The sequence below is a fragment of the Sinohyriopsis cumingii genome, chromosome 1 (assembly GCF_028554795.1).
Source record: "Sinohyriopsis cumingii isolate HCF-2022 chromosome 1, ASM2855479v2, whole genome shotgun sequence".
Taxonomy (NCBI): domain Eukaryota; kingdom Metazoa; phylum Mollusca; class Bivalvia; order Unionida; family Unionidae; genus Sinohyriopsis; species Sinohyriopsis cumingii.
In genome coordinates this window covers 66,667,459-66,694,260 of record NC_142961.1, presented here as the reverse complement: position 1 = coordinate 66,694,260, position 26,802 = coordinate 66,667,459, and the positions used below count along the sequence as shown (strand labels likewise).

The following is a 26,802-nucleotide window of genomic DNA, read 5'->3' as shown; positions in this document are numbered from 1 at the left end:
ATACATTACCCAATCATAATACTGTAGGAGAACTGGCAGGAGGTAAGTGAAGTTACTAGGAAACAAGCAAATGAAAGGTGAGTAAAGAAGTCTTCTGGCAGTGGTTGAAAGGGTGACTTGTTTGAAAACAAAACCAAGGCCTTTGATTGCGACAAATCAAAATTGACAGAGAAATTTTTGTTCTGGCCTATGTCCTCCCTTTCATGATTAAGAAGCATGTCAGAAATCATGTGATGGAAGCCTTGATTAAGACTGGACATAACTTCTTGAAAAGCCAAAGTAGGAAGTTAGCTATCAGTTGCATTAGGTGGATATTAGCTATCAGTGATACTGAAACCCTTATGGGTGAGATATTTCCCTGCTTGCACCACAGGAAGAAGACTCTCCATTTTGACACATAGGCTTTCAAAGTGGTATGTCTTCTTGCATAAGCAATTCTGTTCATTGTTTGTTCACAATGTTTCTTTCTCAGGGCTCATTTCATATGAGTTATGTGTGCAGGTCCAACTCTTCCAAGTCATAGCCATGAGGTTGGGACATATGATTTTTTTAAACTGAAAATTTTAAGGGCGATCTGGGAGGAATCCTCTATTGTGTATCTAACGGGGAGTGCTTGCTGAAAATTACTTTCAAGAAACAGAAGCCATTTAAACTGACTCTCCAACTTCAATACCAACCTTAAAATTGGTTAATGAAGAAAAACTTAAAACTGATGGCATTTTAACTCATGTATTTTCAAGTATATATTTAATAATAATATACAACTTCTCATTTCCTGCAGCTTTATATTTCAACCAGTTCAGATTTTTTTCTGGCTTCCTTTCCATGTGAAGTTTAGTTCACGTCTTTCTGACACAAGGTGAAGTAGGCTTTTTTTAATGCAGATTTTTAAGACAAATTTTCACAGCATTTGACTGTCAATTTCTTGCACTACCCATTCCCATTCAATACATTTTTAATACAGCAGTTTACACCTTTAAAAGGTCCTTCCATTTTCTAAAAGAGAAAGATTCATTTAATCTGATACTTTGATCATTTGGTCAAGTTGGCAAAGATCTGGCTACTGTTTAGGCTGAAAAATTACCAGTCTGGCTCTTTTATGCCATTGGTGAATGGCAGAAATATCGATGGTTGTGCTCAACCTTCATGCCAACTGTTCTGATCCCAAGAGTCATTCATGGTATCATGGCCTGGCACCAGACCATTCCCTAACCTGTCTGGACTCCATCCTGGCTTTTTGCCCTTCTGTTCTTTGCGGTTTACTCTTGCAACTTTGGAGTTGTCAGAATATTGTTCTTCCAGTGTTTGGCAGCCCACTGTGCATAAATCCCATAAATGCCCAAGAATGGCTTTTGGGCATGTAAGGCCAGATGGAAGTGGTGTGACCTGATAGTAGACATATTCATATACTTGGATCAGGGACTGGGCATGCTTGGAAACTGGATGTAAATCACTGTGGAGCCTGGACAAGATTGGTTAAGGTAGAAGACTGCCCAAGGTCTCTATTCCTCAGGCAGGAACCACATAGCTAGGGACCAATCACCACAGCCAATACCTGGGTGTAAAGTTATATGGTGTTCTCTAGGGCCTCTGTATCATGATGGTACATCTGTATATGGCCTTAAGTCTGTCCACTATAAGTATGATCTGACTCTGGTTCTGTGGGTGATGGCAGAGCTAGAAGTCTGAAAAGGCAAATATTGCACAAGGCAATCTCTCTGCCTCAAGTGATTATGACATACAAGTTATGAACTATGATCCGATCAGCAGAAATGCTGATTATGTTCATATGTTTGTTGAAGCATTTGTTGGCTCACTTGCTTGTGGGTTAATTGCTTTGCCAAATCTCTTGCTCATTTCTCTTCATACTTGAGTGTACATTACAAGTATGTCACTATGTACAGCAAGTGCAGATGTGGTGATTATCCTCTGACAGCCTAAATTTCTAACAGGCCCCACACTTAATCCTGCCATTTGTTGCATGTACCTGCAATTACCTTGAGTGTGCATGTCATTAGGATTTTTAACATGGCTTTAACAATTTTTCAGTCATAACACTATGATGTCTGCAGTGTGGCAGTTTATAGTGATGTCTAGTGCTGGGACATCATGCTGCAGACATGTAACATGATGTCCCACCCAGTCACATTATCCTTACACCAGGCTGACTAGTCCTAACACTAACCTCTTAATGCTGAGCCCCTAGCGAGGCAGCTGTTAGTACCATTTTTGTAAGTCTTTGGTATGACTCAGTTGGGGTTCGAACCCATTACCTCCCGTATCCAAGGCAGATGCTTTAACCACTAGTCCACCAGAGGAAGCAGTACCTGTAACTTGACAGAGCAAACCAATGGTAATTGACAGGCAAAATTAAATAATTTACAATGAAATGGATGCATTGAAACAAGATAAATGTTAGAAGAACAAATGAGTCTGATAATAAACAATCATTCAGTTACCATACAGAATGGTTGAGTACAGAGATGGTGTATATCTAAAACTAAGAAGCAAGATGGCACTCAAAAGCTATCATAAAAGGAAACAAATGTGATGCACAATGTTTATCTATGATGAAGATGGTGCAAAAGTCATTGAGAAAATTGATGGACTATAACTCCATTGTGATGAGACAACCTCTTCAAGATTGCTCTGGGTTTTAGAAAACACAGATAATGGGCATTTAAGACACATTAAAATGCACATGTAGTGAGGCACAAACACCAATCCATAAAAGGGGGAGACCACTCATATCAGACTTCTGCCTTGTATAATGTTTTAGCAATTTATTGCTAAAATAAGCCAATGGATGTGGATAATGGATTTTTTACTTGAGAGGGCTGGATATTACCAATGGCTAATGTATTTGATGGACAAATACTTTTTCAATGAAGTATTTCCTTCTTGGAGCTATTAATTCACATGTGTGCAAGTGCCAAAATCTCAATTAAAGTCTTAAACTCAAAATAAATTGTTGAACATTGATTAAATGTTGAACATCGTTTAACTGAGGAAACAAACAAATTAAAGATTCCTATTATGGCTGCATTACGTGAACACAATGGATGGATGGATGGATGGACGGATGGATGGGTAGATAGGTAGGTAGGTAGAAAGATAGACAGATAGATAGACTAGAGTTATGACCAAAATTAGAATCAAGACTTGTGTGAAATAAGCTTTAAAAAGAAGCAGGTAGCAATGTTCTCTTACTGAACAATAAACCCACATAAAAACAAGACAACTGGCCCATCAACAGAATACACAATGTGTGATTCACTGTACAAGTTACACAGAAATAAAATGTGACAAGCACAAAATTAACTAGAAACAAAACCAGAAAGACGTTCTAAATCAAACAAAATATTGAGATGAAAAGATAGGAAGTATGTATAGTGTATGTCAACATGGTCATGCAGGTTTATTTACAGATCTCAAATAAAATATTATTTGTTGATCAAAAATGTAAAGTATTAATTATTATTATTATTATTATTATTATTATTATTATTATTTATTATTATTATCAAATGCATTGCATCTTATTCGTCATCACAAAACTTCCAGATGAAATTTTTTGTTTGCTATGGACTTTAACAATGGCAGCCAGGTACATAACTGAATCAAGTCAAGAGGACATCAGGCCTAATGCAGAGTATTACGAACATGCTATGACTACACTATCATATCACTGCATGCAACATTCAATCCGGTTTATACTTTACACTGATTTTGTCATATGCATTTCTCTGCACTTTTAAATTATGATCTTCCAAGTAATATTGATTGATGATAAAATGAATAAACTGAATATGTGTTATTTAAGGGTACATGTATAATAAAACAAATTCTCAAAAATGAGACACACTGCTGAAATCATCAGTACAGAATGCCTACCTGACCTGTATGAATTGAACTTTAGAACACATCAACTACATAGGACCTTTTGTACATAAGTAATTTAAATTTAGTGAAAAAGGATGGTACGGTAATTTTAAACTTCAATAATCATAAATTTGTAATTAAGAGGGAAGAGTCATTAAATATGGATAGCCTAGTGTTACAACACAATTAAAACAAGCCAGATTATTTACAATTTTGTCTAAAAACCATCTGATCCATTGGTTTTAACTTGGAAAAATGCCAACACAATAATTACATTCCTAATACATGTACTTCAAATAAAAAATAAATAGAACAATCTTTGTCAAATAAATCTTATCTTATAAACTGATCTATACCTTTTTATTCTATTGGACTTTCATACTGAATGTTGTGTCCAAGTTTTACTAGTATTTTGCCTAGTGAGGGAAAACTTAGAACAGTTGTTTTTTTCAGAAACTTTGCATGGAAAGACTGGTTTTAAAGTCTTTGTTTCAGTTAATTATATCATTATACTTTTGAAAGTTAACCCTACATGTTAAGATTCAGGTAAATTTTATAAGGACCCATACCCCATAACCTTATATGAGATGGCAAGAGCTAAGATTTAAATCTAACATTAAGTGTGAAGATGTATTACACTCAGGACAACATTACTTCTATGGTGCAATATATACCAAGACCGTTTGCACTTTGCAATATCCCAGAAGAAATTTGTCAGTATAAAAAAAAATAATGCACCTACAGTTGCACCAGAAAACATGGGCACTAATGTCATTGACTACCTCACATCATACCTTGTGCTGAAATGAGGGTGTAAACATTTGTGGAGAAAATATAAAAGCAACAACATACTCATTTTTCTGTATAAAAAAAAAACTGAATAAAGTAACAACAAATACAAAAATGCATAAGAGTGAAACATATAAAAGATGTGGAGTCTATACTGCTAATAGGGTTGTGGATAATGTGTTTATTAGGTGTATTCTCCAAGAAGTATCAGATGAACTTAACCACCATAATGTGATAATCTTGTAATGTATATATTTAGCACTAATAATAAAATGATAACATTCAAGTAATTTTGAATTTGAACTTAGCAACACATTCTTGTGTTGGTATTTAACAAGATGATTTTTAAATCAAAATAAAACAAACACGAGAGCAATCAGGCTCTTAAAGTTCATCACTCAACAATCCCTTTAATTCCACAACCCAACTTCGCAGTTAAAAAACTAATAATGAACTAAAGATTTCTTGGTACTGAGATACACTCATACATAAATACAGTTAACCAGTAAATATTACTTTAAGAGGGCTACCTGATCTTAGGTCGCTTCTGAGAGACTCAAGATTCTTTTTTAACTCTATATGCATCCAGGTCAGCCCACCGCATAAGAGGATACAGGCAACAAGCAGCGAGAACCCCAGTACAGTGATGCAGGTAGTACAAATAGAACCAGAACTGCGTCTAAAACAAATCATAGCAACAACCACTCACCCAGCATTCAAGACATTGAGAATCAAGCATAAAACCAGATATTTCAGACTGTACAAAGCAAAATTAATAGAAACTTCTGTACTAGTTTATGTCAAGGATCATTGAAAGGTTATTATTTCCCACCACAAGACAATTTATGTTTCTACATAAAACTGTTTTTTTTAAAAACCCAATTCATATCAGTAGCAGAGCTGAACAGGTGCTTCTTTAAGATGATTCCTCCCTAAGGCTACAATGTAGCTAATGTCCAAAATGACATTATATATAGCATTATGTATACAAAAAAAAAGGGTTCAATCTAGGTCTGGAATGGCACTAAAATAACTATTGATGACCAACTATAATATGGTTGACGTATTTATATGTTGCAGTATCAAATAATTGGCTTATATTTTGCATGCCTCTGCATTATCATTTTTCTAAGCTGTGAAATCAGCCCATTACCAGCATATGCATTATGTAGATGAGCGTCTGCCTGATAGAGACTGATCATTTAGATTAATTGGTTACACTGTCTTATGCCAGCACCTTTATATTTAATACAGCACTAACCAATTGCATGCAAAGTCATCAGTAAAAGCATGATTTGTTATGACAATGGTAATAGTGTGACTTGGTGTCGCAATAGTAATAGTGTGACTTGGTGTGACAATAGTAATATGGCTTGCTAAGACAATGGTAATAGCATGACTTGGTGTGACAATAGTAATATCATGGCTTACTAAGACAATGGCAACAGTGTGACTTGGTGTGACAAGAGTAATATCATGGCTTGCTAAGACAATGGTAATAGTGTGACTTGGTGTGACAAGAGTAATATCAAGACTTGCTAAGGCAATGGTAATAGCATGACTTGCTATGACAATGTTAAGTCAAATTTGTATCTCTGACTCTCCAATAATAAATATTATGCAATGATACAGTATGTTTTACAACTATCAAGATATAAATTAAGTGAATGTCAGGGTTCTCATCCAGCCCAATAGGGCACTGAAATCCAGCAGTGTCTTTATTGCCAAGATACATTTGATATGGCACTTTTCTCCCCAGAGTGCTTTACTGCAATGAGCCATAGCATTATAACCTTCTGTGACAAAATAGTAAAAAGCATTGCTAAAGTGCCAAAACAAACTGAAAGGTATTCACTGCCTCTTGTAATTAAAAACTTTAGTGACAAGAAACTGCCCTCAGGCTATTTTCCTGATTTTTGCAAGTTTATTTATGGACAAGCAACTCACATCAAAATGAGGAATGTCTTGATACATGATCACTGCCTTTACTGACAACATGACTAGTTCAATGAAAGAGTATTGATAACTTTCAATGGAAGGCTTCTAACAACCTTATTAGACCATTTTAGTCAGCATACAGTAATATGCAAGTCACAGTACAAATAAATACAACTTCCTAAACTGGATGATGACATGATGGATAAAAATAAAGTTTTTAACTTAACTGAACAGGCTATTACCAAGAAATCCCCCATCTAAATCTGCCCTCTATTTGGCCTAGATCCAATAAATTAAGGAGGTCAGCTTCAGCTACAATACATCTATACAATGAAGCTGCCTCTTTTTCCATATACAGCTCTCTCCCATTATAATGTGCCTCATTATAAAATGATTTTGAATATACCATAGTGCTTAAATGGTCTGACCGCATGACCAAGAACTTACCAATGAAAGAAAAAAACATGTAAAATCATATCATTTCCTTTTCAAAAACAACATTATTTAACAAATTTAGATTGTGCCCCCACATACATACAAACATACGTATGGGCAAATTGATTCCATATGAAACTTATTCAGATGGACAGCTTGAAAAAATCTATGAAAAAGATTCATGTCATCTTTTTGAATGATAACTTAATTATATGAATAGGAAAATGTGCCAATGTCCATAAAAATGTCAAAAAGGGGTGAGGCTATTTAAAGCATCAAGGATTCTTAAATGATATATACTGGATGCATCTTTTACATGCAAACTTAGACAATGAATCATAAACATCTCATTTTTCTGTTTGTCATATGATATGATTGATAGTTACCTAAACTAAATGAGGAAAGAGCACCGATCATGAACAGACAGTTCAAATGAAGAAAGAAAAAGTGTTCATATATATTAGATATTAAAAATTGCATAGTATGAAACAGAAAGTAAAAGGTTGTTAAAAAATGAGGCCATGCAAAAATATTGGCCAATCAAAATATGATTTGGACCAGTTAGAAAATATCGAGGGAACATTGACCCTATGTACCTGAATCCTAGATTGAACCCTTTAAACATGTCTAATATATATGAAAGTGACTTAATTTAAAAGTAGTTCATATATATATATATATATATATATATATATATATATATACACAAAACATTTCTAAAAATAACAAAAGATTTTAATGTTCTAAAGAACACATATTGTAAAATATGACAATGAATATATCACTTGCATTATTTATCCAGCCATTGAGAATATGCAATAATTTAGGTTTATATAAAAAGATCATGCTATCCAACACAAATGCTCTGTCTGTGTGTGTGTGTGTGTGTGTGTGTGTGTGTGTGTGTGCAACATTTGCAGGAAGACTAAAGTTTAGAAATAAGTTTTATGAAAATAAAAAGAATGCCATGACAATGATGAAAAGTTTATCAAAATATATTATGTAGTTTTAAACTTATGAGCATATAAAGATTTGTTCAAGAGAGATAACTCCTCAAAAACTTACTTCTTTTTTCTAATTTTGATGACATCACCAATTAGATATACCAACTTTAAGTGATTTAAACTTTCTTAAACGGTGCTTGATACATTTTCTATTTCTTTGTTTTTCCATAAAATACATTTATTTTACCACTGATCTTCTAGTAAATACATTTGTAAATAAGAAGGAATAATTAATATTTATAATACTTGTAAGAAGACAGTCTTAATGTAACTTGACAAATTAAACTTCAAGCTTCTGGAGAATGAACATCAAAATTCTCTAATTCTCAAGTCAAAAAACTGATATGGCCACAATTTAATAAATGTTATTTATTTTGAACATTTCAATTTTCAGTGCTGCTCAAAATTATCTCAGTAACTATCCCAAGGTGTAGCACTATCTTTTCTTTCTTAATAATGTACTTTAAGAGACCATTAAAAATGAACAAAATCTTTTATCACTTTTATGACAACACCAGAACTCATAAATATTAAGAAGATTCAGTAAAGTCCTCTCTCCTGATATTTGTAAAATATAAACATCATGAGAAAGTTCTAAAATGATTCTTATGGAATGTTCACTGTCATTTAGGTTCATATATTCTCTTAATTTTTTTTTCATTCATTTGTAAACTTAATCATCATCACTGTTTTGTAATTATAATTACTGCTGTTGTAGCAGTTGCTCTTAATATCTTGTTGTTGCTATTGATGCTATCATTATATAACATATCAGTTGTGTAAAATGGGTTCATAACAAGAGGCACCAGGTTTAGAGAACTAATAGCGAGCAAAGTTCTGATGTAACGAGCTCTATAGATAATGTGTATATGTAATACAAGGCATGTAAATACAATACCCCAAGCAGTTTAAAAACAGTACCACCGAAGTACCTACATTATCTCCCTTTATCTTCAGGTGTTTTGTGAATGCAATGAAAAGAACAAAGAAAGCTAAGTAAGTGTAAATGACATTTGGCAGATTATTTCCATAATTATGGGACTTGTTTACCATGAAAACCTTCCAAGATTTGTTATTTTATTTGAAATTCATTGACAATACCAGCTAATCACATTCAAAAACAGCTGTCACATTGCTTTATAAGATCAGAACAAAGGGTTTGGTAATGAAAGAGCAAGTTTTCTGAACAAGGCTTTCCCAATCATAAAAGACACAATTTTATTGGCTGATAAGTAAAGATGATGGAATACACCTTTGTGGTGAGTTGACAATGTGTTTAACTTAAATATGGACAGTTTCATTAACTGAAGGATACATACATCTTGCACTGGTATCTGCATAGTGATGGTCAAAGACATCCTTAAAAGTTTACAAGAAAATTTTAATTTAAATATATCTCTATTAAATTTTGAAACAGGTTGAAATGCCTTAGTACTTTCACTTCTATAAAGTTAAAGAAAACTACATTCTATCACTAAGCACTGATCAATGGCAAATATTCCAATATCATCAATCTTCAGGAATTATTGTGTTCAAGAGTTATTTCTGTAGTAACAAGTATGATATAGCTGAATAAAATCTGTTATACAATTTATCTGCAAAGACGTTGGAAAAGCTAACCTTGGTAATACCAACTACATTTATTGCCTAGGAGTTGCAGCACGTTTATGTTTTTTATTGCACCACAGGTTAAAAATTGAAATTATTCCATGTACTGCCTAGCAGTTTTATACCAGAATCAATTTTGGAAATATTTCACACCAAAACCATTTCCCATAATAAAATTATTCTTACAACTAATTATCAACATATCTTACTGTGGCCATTTAAACAGAAAATACTAAAACTAAGTTTGTGCAATCATTTACAAACTGGAATGTACTTTTGCTTAAAACATGACACACCATAATTAAGCCACAATCTGTTGTGTCCCTCAAATAAACCATACAGTATTTGTGTTTTTAATCAAGTAATTATGCCACTGTTTGTTATCTTCCTCACAAGAAACATTGTTTTTTTAATCATATAATGAGAAACCGGTTACTATAAACAACAAAATACACTGAAAAAACAAAATACACATGCATTTGAATGTTCTTTGTGTATATATCAGTGTACACAAAGGAATTATGATTTGTTTTTGTCTGAATAGTAATAAAGTGCAAACAAAATATGTTTCAAGCAATTTTGATACAAATTATTTACTTTTCTCCTAGTTATAGCACTCGTCAATTGGTCATACTTTACTGGACAGGTATCATAAATGGCTGATCGTTCTATTCCGGAATGGAGGCGTTATGATAAAGACTGATTGTTCTGGAACTGAGGTAATCTCCAGAATGGATTGTGTAAGTCAGTTTTATTCATTTTATTCAAAAGTTAAAGTAAATATATAATATATTCTCTGTGAATACTTCTAATTATTTTCACTTTTATTATGTGTATGTATTACTACGATTCTTTGTTTATCATATCTGTCAAATCAAGTATGACAGAATGATACTGTTACATTTAATTCAGCTAAAAATAGGAAAAATGTAAATAATTCATATAAAATCACATAAATCATATTTTATTTTGCTTTATATTTCTATTCAAACAAAAAAAATCACAATTCCTGTATGTACACAGACATATACACTGAGAACATGTAAATACATGTGTATTTCGATGTTATTTAAGTTTTTCAGCATATTTTGATCTCCACAGTAACCGATGAGAAACTGTTGGTTGGTTGTCTCTCTTAGAAGGACTATCTCATTTGACACTGTGAATTATCCATTGTTTACTGCTTGGCATATAAGAAGTTTCTAAAACAAACTTAAGTCACTCTATTTAAATAATCTACACAAGTTTACTTAATTATTTAGATTAAAGTCTCCATTTATATCTTAAAAGCATTGATAAGGCACATAATACTACTGTGACTACTTTGCAGTAAGGTCTTAAACTCTACAATTTCATCAAGGAAAAAGACTGAGTTCTCACATCTGCCAAATGCACGACCATCACAAAATATCTGGACATACAAAACAGCCCTAGCTCACGTTGAGGTCTCACTGGATAGTTTTGTATTTTGACCCCCCCCCCCAAATTTTTTTTTTTTTTAAGGTAGAAGGCATGAGCCTAATTATCACAATCCTAGCATTTATAAATTCACACATAAGCTAAATCTGTAATGTGGTTTACATTACTTTGAGTTAGGCTTGGAAATGGGTTGGTTTGTTGGTGATTGCCTGTCACAGTTAGACGAGCATTGGAGATCAAATGCGTAACTTGGGCTGCAAATGAGCAGCCGACTTGGCTTATGTATTGATGTGTCTGCTACAGAGGTAAATATCTAAAAATCTTGACGGGTGATGAAAAGTATGTGTATTTGTAACAGTACATGTACTAGTGAACTTTATTCATGCATAAGGCACATACTGATTCTTTTAGCTGCCTTGTCACAGGAAAATATTCAAAACAGCTCTTTTCTGTCAAAAAAGAGGGGTTGGTGGTAGTGTTGGTTCAGTATAAAAGCCACCAGTTGCATAAGGAATTAACCTTAATACCTCTGTCAGAATCTTACAAGCATCCTTTTAACAAAAATCAGTAGTTAGTTGGTATTTGTATCTTTAATGTAATACTATCATAATTTTTCTGCAATATGAAAATATGCCCCCCCACAAAAAAAAAAAAAAACTATCAAGTGCAACCTGAGCATACCAGAACACCGATAGTCAGTTTCCTCTGACCCTTGTCAGAATGGACTCTGACCCTACACGCCAACATAACTGTCCAAATATCAAAAATGGACTGACAATGGTCAGAGGAAACTCGGACTACGACGAACATATTTTAGAGCTTCGCTCGCTATTACGTTACCTATTTCATATTATTCTTTCTCTTACATTGATCTGTATGACCTCGAGGATGACACTGAACACTCGTCCATATCTGACGATTCAGTTTCGCCATTACAGCGGAGAAGTTCGTGTCCACTTTTACTTTTCCTCCGAATTTTCGCGTTTCCGACAAGAGCGTCTAACTCGCGACGCTTCTTCATCTTCTTGGACGGTTTAAAATCAACATTTACCCTGCTTAACGGATCCAGCTTTAAAATTTTAGTAAAACGGATTCAGCGCCTTTACAGAAACATAAGGATACCACTTATTTACATTGCATAATGTAACTTGGCTTTTTTCACGTCGTAAAAATCAATCAGGAAATAATTAACCCTAGTTTAAAAGAAACTTGGGTGTAAAAATTTATTCGAACGAGCGTTGATTGAACTTGGATCAATGACATCGAGAAAACTATCTATGATATTATATCCCGGATAAACAATTAAAGTCTGTACAGTTTATTGGTGTAACAATCCAACTACATCGAATTATCACTGATACAATCAATGCTTTCACAGACATACGCCAAGTAAATATCACATCACAGGTGAAACACATTGCCCATAAAAATGTATTTTTTAGCTTGCTTATTTTTAACAACATATCTACATTTCACTAGTTAAACTAAAGGCAGAACCCTAACTTGTCAATGTAATAATCATTCCCTTTTATTATATTTATAACTTTTAGCCATCATTTATTTTATTTTGTTGTGTATATCTGCATTGTATGCTGGACTTGACCTTGTCAAACAAAGTTCATTTTCTAGTTGACCTGAATCATTGATTTGAAAAACAAACAAACAAACAAACAAACAAAAATTTATGTAAACAACTAATACATAGACAAATAGTTTCTTATTAGTATGGGTTTAATAGTATCATCACTATTAATAGAAGTAAGCATGTTTATTTGGGTCTGGGGTTATTAGAATTCCACTATAAATATACATAGCCTTACATAATCTATTCCACCATCGCTCCGGTGGCCTAGTGGTTAGAACGTCCGCCTCGGATGCGGGAGGTCGTGAGTTCAAACCCCGACCGAGTCATACCAAAGACTTAATAAAGATGGTGCTAACAGCTGCCTCGCTTGGCTCTCAGCATAAAGAGGTTAGTGTTAGGACTGGTCGGCCTGGTATCAGAATAATGTGACTGGGTGAGACATGATGCTACATGTTTGCGCTATGATGCCCCAGTACCAGACATCACTATAAACTGCCACATTGCGATATGACTAAAATTGTTAAAGCTACGTTAAAAATTTAAATCACACACATACATAGAAACACCCATTTTAAGTTGAACGCCCTCTTTTTCAGTCCTGCGAATGAATGTATTGCATCAAGGTAATTGATAGAATGAGAACAAACTTTATAAAATTCGACAATTAATTTATTGCCCGAGAATATAAAGTGAATGTGTAACAAAATAACTTACGATATTGTGAATTAAATCCCAAATAATTACAGAATTGTACAAGGATTAATATTCTGAATAAACCTTAGTGGAAATCCAAATTAAATATAACTGGGTTACCTCATTTTGTTACTTTATCTTTGTCGTTGGTGTTTTCAAATTTTTATGCATGCTTTGTTTACCCGTTGGACACTCACTGTTGGTCGCACCCTCCCTGCTGCTGTCTTTTTATCCAAATATTTTATCAAGACCTATACGATATCGCGACCGAGGATCATGTAAATTTATCGTTATAAATCCGTGTGGAGTAGCTTGCACATTTGAAAAGAAGTTTTTGAACTTAATCATGTCCATATCCCCTGAACACCAAATCTGATGAATGTTTCGCAGAGTATGTGTATCGACTCCATTAAACGCAACTAAAATATTGCAGTTATCTCTGATCACTTTAGGTATTTGTGTATATAGTTGAGTAACATAAATCACGTCTGCATTTTTGTGTCTGCCTCGAGAAAATATCCGAGCTGGATTTGATTGTTTGTAAAGCATCACATCATCGTATACTGCAAGATTATTAATAAATCCATCGAGGTCATCTACAAATGGGGCTTCATCAATATTGGTGTAAAAATTAATATCACTGCCATCCTCGTCCATCAATTTTGCGTTTTCATTAAAATCTTTAAGCACATCATAGCATCTCTGATCCTCTACGGATGGTGCCACTAAATATAACTAAATAATATCCACTTTAACCATGATATCATTATCAGATTAAGAAATAATTGCATCTTACCAGACCCAGATGGGCCTATGGTAATTGCTCTGATAGAATTTGGTAGCACTGGCTGATGCTTCACTGGCTCTTGCTTTCGTGTCGCTGAAAATCAATGACATCCATGTTATACAAATATAATAAATAATATGGATTTATATTGTATCCGATGCAGAGCATCCAACCCAACAGTGGCTTAACAACAATACTAACAAAAAAATAAAAAGCACGCACTTGCAGGTAACTGTGTAAAATGTAGTACAAGCAAATACAAATGTATTTCGTCTCGTATGAAGACAGGCGGTGATATCACTGCTTCACTGGGATAATTAGCAGGAGCTCCATGGGCTAAGTATCCAGGAGAAAAACATCTTCCTAGATATAATTATTGTGGTCCTGGAACCCGACTTGATATCTGACTTGACGAGCGAGATCAACCAAGACCTGGAGAGTATTCAATAAATGCGATTGATCCAGCATGTCACGTTCATGATGTAGCGTATAAAATTAAGGATTTACAACAACGACATATTGCAAATGTGAAGTTGATTTACTCGCTAAATTCCATAAAAAAATAAATCTCTCAGAGAAAAACTTACTCGCTTCCTAGTCAAATCTGCGATGAAAGGTAAACTAGCATTAGGGGCTGGTAATTAATCAGCCGATTATTATAATGGAATCGATTTATTATAGCCCACGACGATATTAGAGGGTAGAGCAGAGATTAGTAAACTTGCTGATGCAGCAAATGTCACACGTTCTGTTGCTGCAAACGTTTCAGCATGACAGGCAATATGGCATATTTATCTACTACGACCTAAACAAATTTAGTATGCACATTTTAATGTCAGCGCCGCCAATGAAGTTCATCAAGGAGATATTTTGTTTTTACCACATGATACTATCAAAATTGGTAGATGTCAATCGCGCACATAAAAATCTGAGTTTACTGTAGTTGATGTTGCAAATAGATATAAAGAGGCAGAACCATTATCAACTTAAACAGAAGCTGAAGTTGCATCTATGTTTGAACGAATTTATCAACAAGGACCCTTGTGATGGCCACAGTTGCTACAGGTTGAACCTGGCAAGGAATTTCTTGGTGTAGTATCTTCTCTGATGACTGATGAAAAAACATAACGTCAGAATCAGACGAGGATATACCGCAGTTCATCGTGATCAGGCAATTGTTGAACGACTTAATCGAACAGTTGTTGAGCGGTTATTTGGATATCAATATGCAAAGGAAATAATTCAGAAAGACAAGATATCCCATGAATGGGTTGCAAGACTACCAAGCTGCGTTAAATAAAGAAATTACTCGTGCAATTTCCACGAAACCCATCAATGTGATTACATGAATATATAAACCAATATAACGACACAACTTCTTTTCAAAACAACCATTACTAGGTAATGTGACTGTAAGATATTTATATGAACCTGGTGAACATGAAGGCGGTAAAAAAAGAGCAACTGATCCTATCTGGAGTGTAACGACACAAAATTTCCAGCGTGGTAAGACCCACAGGTAGACCTGTAATCTACAGATTAGATTCCACTGCTCCTCAGAGTGGATTTGTACGTGAACAATTACAAGTAATTCCTGAAGACACACAATTACCACCGCATTCACTTTTATGAACTAGCGCCCCGACGTCGATTACATTCAAGACAGGTCAGCATCACATTTTAACGTGTGTGACCAAGTCTACTATTAATTCTATCTACGGTAAACTGTCTTGGATTATTATTTGAATACTGCCACACCATTACCGTATTACATACAGCTCGCACAATGATTATTCTGTTGATGTTTTAATGTCATGATAAATTCAGCGTCGAGATCAAAGTCGCGTCTATTTTCTTTTCACACTGCTTAAAACTAATGTTTTTCTTATTACATCATCGCCAGCACTATCAGTTTGGCTATTATTTTCTGTGAAGTATATGATAACTCTCCGCAGCTGAGATATTCTTCTGACTCTATATACTGCGAGATAAACTGAATCTGACCATTCAATACGATCATCAACAATCCAAATATTAGTATCAGAAATAGTTAATCCTTGTGACGAATGAATCATTATAGCATATCCTAGAGTTCACAGAGTTTTGTCCATCGTTAACGCGCTCTCAACAACATTAACAGGAACTAAAACAATATCACTTAATACAAGATTTTGTCGTCCTCCACCTGTGATTTCAACGTCGATATTTTGCCGTCGCGTATCTGCTGGTCAATAACACAATGGTACAGGCAGATTTGAAAACTTTATGTAAGAGAAATAACTGTTGCTAAAGTGTATCACGAACTATCTTTCTGCTTGCAACTATCAAATCATCTGGTCTCCACATATTCCAAAAACCATTCATAGGAGTTTCTGAAATTATCTCACGCATTATTTCACACTGAATTTTATTTGGTCGTAGTCTGATAAATTTCTTAAGCTTTTTTTTAAAATTCTGGATCAAGCGCTCTACTATCGTCAGTTATCTCCTCATAATAATTTATAAATGTTTTAAGATATTCATGTGGAGACAATAAAACAAAAGGTGGCGGTTGACCATGATCGCCACACATTATTACAGCAGATTTTTTTGTCAACAACCAATAAAGAATTATTTTTAAAGTTTCTAATGAAACGGTACATGTTTTACCCAAGATACTAATCTTTGGAATATATTTTTCACAAATTCGTTTTGGAGTCCATGTATCTCCCTTCCATTGGAAAAGGCCATAAGTATGAGATTTAACTTCTCGTTCGTTCATTTCTCTGGCGATCTATGTGTAGGGGTTAACACAATTATATTAACAGAGTTTTTCGAACTCTGACGAAATAATTCAACTGCACGTGTTGTCTTTCCTGATCCTCCTGGTCCGTTTAAGTAAACTGTTTTATGACTGGTGACAGGCTCATGATGATTTTTAAAACAATATCCTTAATTTCAACGTCGGCAGATTCAGAATAACTAAGTATCTTTTCTTGTCTTATTCTCCATTCACCCAATCAAGCATAATCACTTATATGTAATTGTTCTAGCAATATTGCATGTTTTTTTTACTGATATAACATGAATCTGTGGCGACTCTAATGGCAGATTCAGAAAATTTGTTTATCATCGATAATAAATTTAACTGTAAACTGCAGTGATTCACAATCAATATAACTTACAACTGTACCTAATTTAGCTCCATTAGAAAAAAAGATACTGTTTCTAGAGTTATAAATATATTTATTTTCGTTGTATCAGCAATTATGAAATCTAACTCAGCATCATCTATAATTAATCCCGTACAACGTCGTTTATGATCATATGATCCTCCTTGCGTAAATTTACCAATAATTTTTCTACAAGATCTTTTGCTATTTTATTCTCAAAATCAGTAAAATCACGATTTTCATCATCATAATATTTCTTTTGCTGTGGTAACCAAACTTGTTTATGTGAACTATATGATATAATTGCTTCGCTTACTATTAACAATAATAATATTTTTACATCAAGTATCTATCATAATAAAACTGTCGGTCTCCACATTTTCTCTGAAAAATGTTTGCCAAACCAGGCATAACAAATCAGATGAAGATTTTCAGCAATTTTAAATGACTCAATACAAGTGAATCAAATCAGGTCAAAATCTGGTAATGGTCTGTTCAACCTGAGCTCGCCTCTGCAAGTCAGGGGTTCTTCTGTCAAGATCGAATCTATATTTAGAAGGCTCGATTGTATATATATATATATATATATATATATATATATATATATATATATATATATATATATATATATATATATATATAATGATTCAAACAAAGAATAAATGCATGCGTAAACGAATTCTGTGGACTTCACTGGTGATTGTGCTAGTGCTATTTCTTTTGCTTGAATTGCAGTTGGAAAGTTGATGCTGAACTCAGGATTGGTTGAGCCGTTTGATATCATCGTGGTCTTTGACTGAGTTGTATTAGCGACGATCTGTTTTAGTAATTCATTCGAGGTTGACATTATTTATAACCCCTGATTTTAAATCCCGATTTTATAAATTGGATGTAGATTCTGATACGGTCATTGCCTCATCATAAATCTTAATCATTTCTGTGAACTCAGTATCTGATATTATTCCATCGCCAAGACCTGATGATATCAACGAAGATGATTTGGAACATGCTAGCGTCGCTGTGTGCAACTTTATACTATACTCATGCAATTTTCTATTTGTGCAAGTACATATTTTTTTTGCAATCATATTAAGAACACCAGCAATTGTTGTTGCAGCTGAAGCATAAATCGTTATAACTACTGGTGATGTCTTTGTTATTATTGATAGCAATATGCCGGTTCCAGCGATAACAGTAGACGTCGAATACACAATTCTGTCAACGACAACTACACGTTTGGGATGTTTTTGTATACTTTTACTGTATACTCGTCAACGATATTTTTCAGTTCGGTTTGCCACACACATATTTAATTGTATCTGTAACGTTGAACATCGATTGGGGAACTCATATTTTCAGTAGGCGGTAGTTTACCGACTAATTCAAGACACCAATAATAAAACACGGGGTTACCTTTTATTTCAGGTTCCACCGAGAATGTTCCTCATCGTTTTGATCCAACATAACTAACACACATCCAGTAACTCGTTAATTGGAAGACGCCGTCGTATTGTGGTAGATATCGTAAATGTCGTAGTACCAAGTACTGAGAAACTGTATAACCCGGTAACCTCAGCATGCTGTTTAATGGATTTATTAAGTGGCGACCATAATGTTGATCCTGAGTCTTCAGTATATACTACAATGTCGTTAACATTTCTTTTTATATGTCAACGAGTTTAATTTGATGACTGGTGGACTTCCAAAAAATGTATTATTGGCTCTATTTATGTTTCTACGAAAATTTAAAAACATTTATACATGATTAGAACACTCAGACCTGAAAGTGGTCATTTTATCTCTGATTATCATTAACGAGTTCATCATCAGAATGTTGCTGTCATAAACGTAGTTTTTCGTTGCAGCATCATCGCTTGATTCTGGTTCTCCCAGACCAGTTATTTTATTATTAGTCATATTACTTCTACGGTGGTCTAGTGGTTAGAGCGTCCGCTTCGAATGCGGAAGGTCGTGGGTACAAACCCCAGCCGAATCATACCAAAGACTTATAAAACTGGCACTAACAACTACCTCGTTTGGCGCTCAGCATGAAGAGATTAGTGTTAGGACTGGTCGGCCTGGTGTCAGGATAATGTGACTGGGTGTGACATGATGCCACGTGTTTGTGGCATGAAGCATCAGTGCTAGACATCACTATAAACTGCCACATTGCAGACATCGTAGCAATATGACTGAATTTTTTTAAAGCTATGTTAAAAATCCAAATAACACACACACACACACACACTTCACATTGAGAGAACCAGTCATTGTATCACCTGCGGTTAATAAACGATCATTGATCTCAGTTCTGATCATGTTGTTGTTGCTGTCTGCATATCTTTTTGTTATTACATCATCATCTGATTTTGGTTCTCTCACATTAATAATTGTATTTTTATTTATATTGAGATCGCCATACATAACATCCCCAATTTTTCTGATACGTCCAGTAATCTCTCCCATAATTGATAGAGCTGATTCCGCTGATTTTACCGTTTTCTGTAAACACTACTAAGTTGTTTTCGGTTACATATGGAACCCACAGAATAATATATGTCAACTGGATAGTGCTAGTCTTTAATCATCCTTGTTTATCATGCAAAACAACGACTTCATTTTTGTCTACATTTGCGAGACTCAAAAGATTAGCGACTTCGTCGTTGAGTTCATCAAGGGTTGCATAGTTAGTTTTACTCTGAGTCAAACTCTGAGAAGGTCTTCCGTAAATATCTACCATTATACTTTAAGATCTGTTTAAAACGGCGGTGTACTATTATACCGTCTACTTGTATACAAGTGCACGACTTTATGAGGTGGTGTCAGCGACTTTGACACAGCGTCGAGAACAGCAATTACTTCATGGACACATTGGCGGATCGGTTGTTATCTGTGTTGCTAATGTTGAATACCAGACTGCAGTACTTCGTACTTTGCCAACAGATTTTAAAAATTCTTTTGGTGGTGCCAGTTCATACCAATCAAAAAATCAAAATAAACAATTCTAGATGTATCAATTGCGTATGCAACCCAATGAGCACCTGGACCAGAACATTATCGAGATTAACGATACTGGTTTCAATACTGTTTGGTTGTTAAGGTAATTGATCATGCATAAAAACACCTCTGAAGTTTTTGATATTTAATTTATTAGCAGCATCAATTAAATCAAAATTTGATATAGGAAGGAGACAAGTTACATAGTAAGGAGACAAGTTGCATCTAACGAAGTGTCCCGGTAAGTCTCAGACCTTTTCTGTATCACAAATGAGGGGTTCCAGGTAGTCTTCGACTCCTTCCTTTCTTGGAAGTTGTTATTCCTTTTCCTGTTGCTTTCTTTAATGCCATCCCATCAGCAGTTCCAATGGCACCAAGAAGTGCAGCTGCTTTTGCAACAGATGGGGCTGCAGTGGCTATTAACGATGGTATAGGTGCAAGAAGTGGAAATATACTACCCGTCTTGACTGCGTCTTTAATAGTACCCACAGAAAGATTAAGTTTAACAACTGGATTTGATTGTTTGGTGTCACTGAAGTGTTTGAGTTGACGTTCAGTCAGTGATAGTTTATTCTGACCACCTGTGATTTGTTCTTTTCTTAGTGATATTTTTATTCTACAATTCTCTTTTGATATTGATTGTATCTTTTTAATCTGACTAGAAGTCAAACTGACGCTAACGTGAAAATATGACATTATAGTACAATGAGTGATTTAATTACATCTTTTCTACTGGGGCATCAATGACTCTCATTCGTCTACCAACACCTTCAAGCAACACTGTTTTATCGCTGAGTATAACAGCAATCGCTCTGTAATTAATAGCTCCATATTTAGTGTCACATTTTGTCAACCCAGTTCGTAAGTCATGTACTAACTAAGGTATTAGTACAAGGGATGGTTGCTGTCTAAACATTGCCGCAGGCTAGAGTTAATCTCTTACGCAAGGTTGCCATGACCAGAGATAAGATCCGGCATCTTGAATCAGCACAAGCGTTAGCGCAACTTCCCACCTAGGTGTTACATCTTTGTCCTAGATCAGAGGAACCGTGAGGGAACAGGGCGTATTCTAAATCAGTCCCCACGTATACAGACAGCGAGAAGGACATTGTCCGCTAAGTATGACTGGATCAGGTCAACAGCGACATCCAATCAGAATTGAGACAGAGGATGTGGTAACAATTTTAATCCAAATTATAACTTCTAACTAGCAATCGAATATTTAGTTTCACCTTGAGAGACTGCTGAGCAATAAGGGTTACTCCGAGAGAGCCACTCGTAATTTGGCGGTAAAACTTTCTAAGAAAAGACAAAGCTTCGTAAAGAGCAGAAGGTTTTGGGGGACAGAACGCCCGGTTCAGTTAAGTCCAGAGTCTCTAAGAGGGGAGACTGAAGTGAAACTAGTGGAGCAGTCGGCGTCGACAAGGCTGGTCGGTACAAAGAGACGAGGAGGAGGAGAAAGTAGAGAAGGAGGAGGAATATAGAGAAAGTCAGGAGAAAGAAGAGAAGGAAATGGAGGAATAAGAGAGAAGAATACACAGATAAGCAAAATGAAGGACAGGTGGAAACCTATCTCACACCACAAATTAAATGATGCAGTAGGCTATCACATGGCAGAAGGAGAGTACTGGTGAAATTTTAATCATTTGACTATTGAATTGTCATTAAATTGTTATTCGTTGAATTTCACTTTTTTTAAAATATCCAGTTACTTAACCATCATCATTGCTGACTGTGGGCTCGAAGCTTTACATCTATCTTTCACTAATTTAACTTATAAAAAATTCGAGCCCGGGTGGGACTCCTATAATAATTTAAATAAAATATTTGAAGCACCCCCACCCCCACACCTACCACAGTGACGGCATAACAAACCGTCACGTCACATTTAGTATTATCTGTTTTTAAAATTTCATCTTCTACTTCAATAAATGCTTCAGCGGGTAAGAAATAACTGTTTGTATCCTGAACATGAAGTTCGATTCATCTATGCTGATTTGGTTCTCGAGCATCATATGAACAATATTGATAATCACGCACAGACTCATCTTTGAGAATTGGTGCATCCATGTCAAATGCGGGATCAATACACGCTTGAACATTTTTATTATATTTGTTATTGTCTAACACGAAGACGACTTCCTGCTATCAGACTAGTAGTTATATTGTTTCTTTTTCTGACAGTGGTACACCAGCCAACTCTGCTAGTTTTTGATTTACAGCTTGATTTATTATTTTACTAACATTTGCAGGCATAACTTTGGTACTGGATAATTTTACTGGCTGCAGTTTGTGACGTATTAATCGTGCTTGTCTATCCTTGATTGCTGAGAAAATTTTACTAGCAACACCACCAATACCTTTATCACAAACAAAGTCAATAACCTTCATTGATAACTGATTTGCAATCAATATTCCTTTTGGGGCTATCCTTTTAAAGAGACCCTGAACAACATCACCGAGGCCATCTCCGTAGATCGCTTTGTATGTTGGTAATCACGAATTTATCACCCTGACCGTGATTGGTCCACGTTGAGCATTGTGTATGATCATCTTATTTTAGTCATTGTATTTAATTGCATACCCTCAATCACTGTGATAATCATCAACGATTTCATCATTGAGGGACCGATAAATAGTACTGTCTGTCATGTTTACCCCGACCCAGAGTATCCCAGTTTGAAACATGTATAATCAAGGTAATTCTGACGGGTCATTGTTTGATGTCGAACATTGCCGAAGGCTAGCACTAATCCGTTACGTAAGATTGTTGTGGCTAGAATAGAAGAACCGGACATCGGAGTTGCGAGGCGCCCGATAGCCAATTATCACCTAGGTGTCGAAATGTTCCCAGATCAAAAGAAATTGCCTGAAGAAGTGGGAGTGTCCTAACTTCTTTCCCCTGCAAACAGACAGACAGGTTGAACTGGCCGCTAAGACGATTGGACAGGGGCATAGCGCCACCCAATCAGAATCGAGATGGGGGGAGACCTTGATTTGGGTAGAATGATATCCCTGAGTTTTCCGGCAAAAGTAGTTCGCTGAGAGAAATTACCCAGAGAAGAGGTTAGCGTAACTCCGAATAGCCATTCGTTATTGGCGGGAAAATCTTAGAGCGGGAAGGTCTAAGTACAGAAAGCTTCAAAGGTCAGTAGATATTTGTTCGGTCTTTGTGGAATGCGACTGCATTTTAATTGTAGGTCGTATGTATACTTTATTAGTACTAGAATCGTAGTACGAAGAATTACATTGTTTTGTTAATATGTTTGCATATTTTGAAGAAATGAGTTGATATTTGTAAAGAATTATATAGCTTGCCAGCCGTCGTAAGAGTTAATATTGTAATTTACTATGTGGGTATTTTATAGTAGACTAACACATATGTTCATATGATTATAGATTTTGCCATTGTTGAATATTTGTAATGTACAGACATGCGTCTGATTTTGTCAGATTGTAGTACGATGAGATTAAATATATATGTGTATATACTGACGTGACGCAATGTATTGATGTCTGTATAACAATTCGCTGATACTGTGTTATTACGCCATTGTTTACCCTGCAAGAAGTGTGTGGGAATTTCGATGTGTATGCATGCGTGGCCGAAACAGTGACAGCTATCTGATGGTTAATTGTCGTTATAGTGTGAGGTGAGGTTCGATAAAACACTTGTTAACGCCTTGTGGTTTTTCACAGGAAGCTTTGAGGGACAGACCAGTTTCGGTTTGGTCCCGTAGTCTCAGATAGAGAGACGGAGGAAAAGAGAAGAAAGGAGAGAACTCAGGACAAGTTGAAGTTTAGGAGCGAATTGGAGGAGGAGATAGTAGAGAGGGAAACAGAGACAAAGGAGGAGTTAGAGGAACGGAAAGAAGGAAGAATCAGCGGGAATAGATGAGTAGATGCAAGGACAGGAGGAAAATCGAACTCACACTGTAAATCACGGGATGAATTAGGCCCACCCCAATACGACAGAACGTCACACTGTCCATGATACCGCCTGTAAATAATCGTTGACAAATATCAGCTACTTCATTAATGATTTCTGAGGATTTATTACTGGCTTGTTTTCCGCCAATCAGAATTTCTAGTCTTTTAAATTCTGCAAGGACGTTATTGGGACATGGAGTAATAAGGCCACATCCTTGAGTGGCAATATCACTTTCATTGGCACTGGGGCCTATTATTTTTCCTGCTTTTTTCTTACTTGCTGCTAAGCGTAATATCCGTTTTTGTTTAGTTTCTTTAAGTTGCAACTTCATTTCTTCTTCTTTTTGTCTCCTTTCTTGTCTTTCTTGTTCAATATACTCATATACTGTATTGATGAAGAGGTCAAAACTAGTAATATATTGCTCATATCTGATTTGCGGAGTATCAGTAAAGACGCGATACATATCCCTGACCCAATCGGCACCTTTTAGAGTTTTAACATAATCGGGTTTTACGAACTTATCTCTATCATGATATCCAAACGCGGCAATATCAATTACTTGGTTTGGGTCTTTGATAGCGGCAATAACTTCAGGCGTAAATTCATCTGTAATGTTAATTCTGACTCTTGGCAGATGTTGTGGTTGAACTTCAGGTTGTGGTAGTCCTACAACATAAGACACATCACCTGATATCTTTGTTCTAGGTGGTGATAAAAACAACATGTGCTGTGTCTTATATTGTATGACTACGGGTTGTGGTTGAGGAGGTTGCTCGGGTGGTGGTCGGCCGATAAATCAGACTTTCACCCATGATGATATTGCTTTTCGGGTGAGGGGCCGATATCACATATTCATTAAAAGCTGCAATTATCTGCAATCAAATTTGGCTGCACACATCGATGTAAAATTTATACACTTACCAGTATTTCTCGTGGCTGTTAGCTACCGTCGGCTGACGCGTTCTTTTGGCGATATGTAGATTATATTTCCTGATCAAATCATATGTTTGGTGGCTTGTAAATCCACATGGAATAGTACAACCATCTGTCCTGTGGCCATTTTGAATTTCACACTTGATATGGCTGTTACTAATTACCGGTATGTGTCTAAAGTGTACGTGGATTTGTTTCCGAATGATTTGCATGCAGCAAAATTGCATATTTTAATGAACAGGTGACATACCCACAACATCGTTCATCAGTATCAACACAGATTTGTTGGGTTGATTTATCGGAGTAGGGTGGTGGTAGTCCGAGTTTCCTCTGATCCTTGCCACTCCATTTGTGATATTTGGATATTTATGTTTGGGTCACCCTACATCCCAACATAAATGTCCAAATATAAAAAAATGGGATGGCAAGGGTAAGAGGAAACTCAGACTAGGGTGGTGATTGAGCTGCTTGAAGACGGCCAACAGTATCAACAGGTAATGTCTCAAGAGTTTTTTGAGTCACCTCAGTTGCTGTAAAAAAAGTGTTGGTTCAACAATTGGTTTAAATAACGTGCTTGTAGTTCCTGCTTGACAGCATCATGAACAGGGATATATTTTTTAATCGCTTCTAGTCGCTCTTGAGCTAATCTAGCTGTGTGAGATTCCATTACTGATATAATAATGATTTAATTACGCACACACTACAGCAGCAGCAAGGGTGCGACCAACAGTGAGTGTTCAACAGGTAAACAAAACATGCATAACAGTTTGAAAACACGAACGACAAAGATAAAGTAACAAAATGAGTTAACCCAATTACAGAAAATCTCGGTCAGTTTGAGGCTTTGGTTTGGCATTACTGACCTCGTATTTTTATTTTTCGCATGAAGTTTTATTTTCAAAGAAGAAATGCTCCAAAATTGGTCTGTTCACCATCCTATTCTCATACATGTTAGAGGTTTCGGTTTAATGTTATTGACATTATTTTCTTCATTTTTGTATGAAGATTTATTTTCATAAATGGACACTTCATAAATTGGTCTGTTTGCCCTCTCTGCTGCTCAAATATTCCATCAGAAAGTCTGAAGACCCCCACCCCCAACTAATTGCAGTAACAATTTTTTTGTATTGATTAAATTTATATACACAATTCCTATTTACAATAAATTCTAATTCAGATTTGCGATTTCAGTTTTGTTCTTACTGCATTTTTAATCATTCAGACATTTTGAGAAGAGCATGCAAGAAGTAACTGAAAGCACCATTTCTTTAATACTTTGTGCACAAAACGTGAGCAATATGCATACTAAAACCATTAAACTGTCATCATAAACCCTGTGACAAATATAATTATTTTCTCCAACATGCAATCAGATTTCTATCATTAATTGTCAACCTGTCTCTGCCAGATACATCACAAAGTCCTCCAATTTCTGCACAAAGGTCACTGACTTCTCACCTGTCGGCATGGGTTGAGGTCTTGGCTCAGCCAATGTGATTATGTTAGAAAGCTTGCCAGTAGTTTTGAGTGGGTTAGTGGTTCTTCCCAGGGTCTTCCTGGTTTCTTCCTCCATGAAATATAGAAGCCACCATATATAACCTATCATGTGCTGATAAATGGGTTTAAACCCACACAACCAAAAGAATGAG

At 35.4% G+C, this 26,802-nt stretch overlaps 1 protein-coding gene across 2 annotated transcripts in view; it reads right to left on the bottom strand.

Annotated features, from left to right (window-relative positions):
- The window catches only part of LOC149807040 (uncharacterized), a 92,692-nt gene that overhangs the window by 53,213 nt on the left and 12,677 nt on the right, over window positions 1-26,802 (bottom strand). The window contains exons 1-2 of one of the 2 annotated variants that reach the window (XM_089961033.1): window positions 11,942-12,277; window positions 5,202-5,350 (exon numbers count right to left, since the gene is read on the bottom strand). The exons of the other annotated variant lie outside the window; for it this stretch is intronic. Of the exons in view, the coding sequence (XP_089817159.1) occupies window positions 5,202-5,350; window positions 11,942-12,096 (304 nt within the window). The 5' untranslated portion in view covers window positions 12,097-12,277. Of the gene's footprint in view, window positions 1-5,201; window positions 5,351-11,941; window positions 12,278-26,802 lie in introns of those variants that run through there. 2 annotated transcript variants of the gene reach the window in all.